The sequence below is a fragment of the Rhagoletis pomonella genome, unplaced genomic scaffold (genome assembly GCF_013731165.1).
Source record: "Rhagoletis pomonella isolate Grant_MI unplaced genomic scaffold, Rhpom_1.0 Rhpom_scaffold_05249, whole genome shotgun sequence".
In the NCBI taxonomy this organism is placed as follows: Eukaryota; Metazoa; Arthropoda; class Insecta; order Diptera; family Tephritidae; genus Rhagoletis; species Rhagoletis pomonella.
Window position 1 is genome coordinate 7,007 of NW_023463792.1, and position 4,285 is coordinate 11,291.

The 4,285-nt window shown below is 38.0% G+C and overlaps 1 protein-coding gene across 1 annotated transcript; it reads right to left on the minus strand.

The window, feature by feature from the left end:
• Nucleotides 1-2,692: 2,692 nt before the first annotated feature.
• LOC118755074 lies at nt 2,693-3,973 on the minus strand. The gene has a single exon (XM_036489927.1). The coding sequence runs from the start codon at nt 3,971-3,973 to the stop codon at nt 2,693-2,695; it is 1,281 nt and encodes a 426-aa protein (XP_036345820.1).
• Nucleotides 3,974-4,285: the final 312 nt, after the last annotated feature.

Below are 4,285 nucleotides of genomic sequence, written 5' to 3' on the forward strand. Positions count from 1 at the left end.
ACCTATTTCGCTCTTGAGTTCGCCCGTGTCCTTCATTTGCGTCTCCTTAAGCTGCAGCAGTATTTCACCCTTGACCATCTTTCTGATGCGTGATACGCTCTCGCCGAGTTTCTGCAGCGCCTCTTCCTTTTTTACGGTCCTTAGTATGTCGCTGTAGGTCATATCTCCCGTCCGAGCTATAATGATGGCATCTGGCCGTGGTGGTGGTTTGTATGCCATCTTCTTTTTGCTATGTGACCTGCGTTGGACCTCTACCCATTTTCCTTCTTTCTCCACCTCCTTCTCCTTAATCTTGCCGGAATTTTCGTTTGGCGCCACCTTACTCTGTTTGGTTGCAGGGTTGGTGGTCACCTCCTCCTGCGTGGTTTTGTTTTTCTTGGGTGGCGTCCTACGCTTTAGTTGGCTTAAACATGATAGTGAGACTCTGTATCTGTACACCGTCGACTAAAATAAATAACCGCTTTCCAAGTTTTTCCCTCGTCAGTTGATTGGAGTAACACTGCAGCTAGACCAACACCGCTAGCATCAGTATGCACTTCGTGCTTTGCATTACAGTAGCTACACACGACGAGCATATCCGCGCACATGCGCACATGCTCGTCGTTTGTAGGGCGGTTTGCGCGCATGCTCGCCACAAATCAAAAAATTTTGATTTTCAGCGAGCATGCTCGTCGTTTGTAGCGTGGTTTGCGAGCATCGCATTGGAAACAAAAACAACAACCTCATTTTGTGTTGATGCTTGCAGTGTGCATATCGCTGATATATGCATCCAAGCCATGTGCGTTTATTGAATTTTTGATAAATGAGGCTAAATTACTATATGTATATGTATGTACATACATATAAGTAAAATATAAATAAATTTAAGTAACACATACATAAAAAACCCTAAGTCATAAGTATTTCAATTGCATCATCCGCGTCTTTCCTTTCCATGTTTACGCTTTGAGTACAAAATCACTTATGAGCCGCTCGCCGTTTGTAGCAAACGACAGCCAGCATGTTGGTGCACATGTGCGCGGATATGCTCGTCGTGTGTAGCTACTATTAAAGTCGTACAGAGTGAGCACTGGTTCATTACTCAGTGCAGTTATCAAGGTATGAAAAGCTTTATCTTGTTCTTCCCCCAATCAAATTTTGTCGCTGCTTCTTTTCGTGTGAGGTTTGTTAACGGTCGCGCGATAATAACATAGGCGCATATTCATAGTCATATTTAATATCAACTAAGTCGAAACTATTCTAAGTCACAACTAAAGCTATTCATAGTCGCCCTAGTTTCAACTTTTCTGGCTAAGTACCAACTTAAAATTTAGTTTCGGCTGCAGCTGCGACTAAGTCGTAACTAGGAAGAACTATTTTATCAAATTAAGGGAAAACAGACGAAATATGTAAAAATTAAGTTGGTAGAGGGTGATTTTGATAATATTGAATAATCTCCCATTAAAATTTACAAAGATCGATCCTTTTTAATCGGAAGATGAAATTAAATGCGTATTACAATTCGAATGAAGGTACTTCACAATTTTATAATTGGAATAATTTATATAAATTCTCAAATAATAAGTCAGTTTCACGATAGTTCTTTTAAAGTAAATTTGTGCATAACATTTAGATATCTACTATTTGTATGTTTCACAGCATGCTTTCGTTAAACATCGACTTCACATCACTGCGGATGTTTTGGCTATTTCACACAATTAACAAGAAAATGATACCTTATTCTTTTGCATAATCATGCAATGAAAATAAAAATTACATAAACGAATGATCAAACTTGACATTATTTAATAAAAGTGTATTTTTTCCAAAATATCGTAAAGAAAAATCGATACATTTTCACACTCGTTTTGCTATATCGTAAACTAAGTCGAAACTACTTAGTAGAAGTCTGAAATGCGACTATGAATAGAGGTAAATTTTAAGTTGGTACTTAAATTTAAGTTGAAACTTTGTTAGTTTCGACTTAGTTGCTGGACTATGAATACGCGCCATAGTTCTTTACGAATTTTCGAAAAAATCCCGTCAATCCCAGAAAACGTCTGACTTCAGTTACAGACACCGGTTTCTTAAACTGTCTAATTGCATTAACCTTTGTTTCACCTGGTATAATACCGTCACCAGTAATTCGATGTCTAAGAAAGTTAAGCTCATTCACCAGAACTCTACATTTGCTATAATGCAATGTTAAGTCACATTCTTCTAATAATTTCAGAAATGTTTCTAATATTATTAACCCGTCGTCAACCGTACGGCTTGGAATAATCACATCATCCAAGTATGCAATAACCCGATAAGGTTTCATTTTGTCCACAATTGTGTTCATCATATTTTGAAATACCGACGGCGCGTTAACCAGCCCGAATGGCATACGATTATATTCCATTATTTGTAACAAATGCAGTATATTGTTTAGCATCGTTTTCCAACTCAATTTGGTGATAGCCCATATAGTAAAAAGGGTAAAAAGGTAAAGTAGTATAGTACCTGTTGCCAGCAAGTAATGCAAACAATTATTCCATTATTGGCATTGGAAATGGCTGCTTCACCGTAATGCGATTTAGTTGCCTATAATCTACATATAATCTACACACAGTCTATGCTCTTTGTTTTTCTTTTCCACTAGGACAACGGGTGCAGCATACGCGGAATCTGACACACGTATTACATCCTTTGCCAATAAATCTTTAATTATTTAATCCAAGATTGGTCTTTTCGCGAAGGGCCATCTGTAGGGTTTCATTTTTATCGGATTGTAGTTATCGAGCTTAATATTAATTTTGGTGATTTTAGTTTTACCGAGAGTATTAAATCGACCATCATACGTTTTTAGCACATTACTTAACTTTTCGTTATGATTTTCATCAAATACGCTCTCAATTATATTTATCTTAGATTGCATCCAACAATCTTCACCGTCAATTACAAATAGATTTCCGTTTGAACAGAGTACGTCTCTGCCTATTAATACATTATATTCAAGTTTATCATCGTCTACAATAAGCAATTTCACGTCAACACACACATTGTCGATCGCGATATTTGCTTTGATCTGTTCGAAACATTCACATTCACTACCAGCGAAACCTTTTAAACGCACAAAGCATTTTTCCTTCAGATTTTCTTGCAATTGATTAGCGAACTTTCTTCTAACTAGCGAGCGAGCACTACCTGAGTCTATTAACGCTTCTGCCACAATGCTATTCACTTCAACGTTTTTCATATATAATTTTTCTTTATTTTCTTCGATCGAGTTGCACTTTGATTTTTGTGAAATTGCCGAAACTTTGCAGTTTTGCGCATCATGTCCATATTTATTGCATTTTTCGCACTTCGCTCGTTTTTGTGGCTCAGCACAATTTCGCGAGATATGACCCGTTTTGCGGCAATTGTAACACACAATATTCGAATTGTCTTTAATGTCTTTATTTTTCAGCGGCTGCAGCACAGCTTTTCCGTTTGGTACATCGTGTTTTACCGACACATTGTTTTTGTACGAGTTAAACATACAATAATTTTGGATTGCTCTCAACAATTCATTAGCACATGCATATGTCTTTACCGACAGGGAACGTTTCATGTCCAAATCGTTAATTCCATTTAGCACATATTTAATGATTGATTGATCAGCTAACCCACCCTGTCTGCCCACAGCTAGAGCACGATAGTAAAAAGTTTCTGGCGTTTCACTCATATTGCGGCGCATACTCATTAATTTCATGTGAATCTCGGCCGTGTTTATTGTTGATGGAAATTCAAATAAGAAATCAGTCACAAACTTTGTCCAACTTGTATACACTTCTGGCGCAGAGTCCAACCAGAGGTTCGCGCAACCTTGCAGTTTTGTGCTTACAGCAAACAACAATAGTTTGTCTCCCCAACCATATGCTTGGCGTAGTTGCTCGATTCTGCCTATGAATTGAACAGATGTCAATTCTTTCACGCTCGGATCAAACGTTGGTACTACCAACCACATTTTGTACGCTACCGAACTCAGCATGCATACTTCGTTGTTCGGTTACATACCCACCCCTATTACAACATACACTTGTCGGTGCGTTTGTATTCTGTTGACATGCAGTCAAATGAACACTTGTAGGAATATAGTTTTCTGCTTCTGCTTGCTGCATATTCGTTGACGAAATATTTGCAAAATGTACTCGTCGCGTAGCATGCGGAATGTGTTGCGCATTCCTATTCGCGTTATATCGTGGCATAGAAATTCCTACTGGATTTTCATATGGAAATGGCAGATACCTCGCTGATTGAAAAACATCGCTTTATTCAT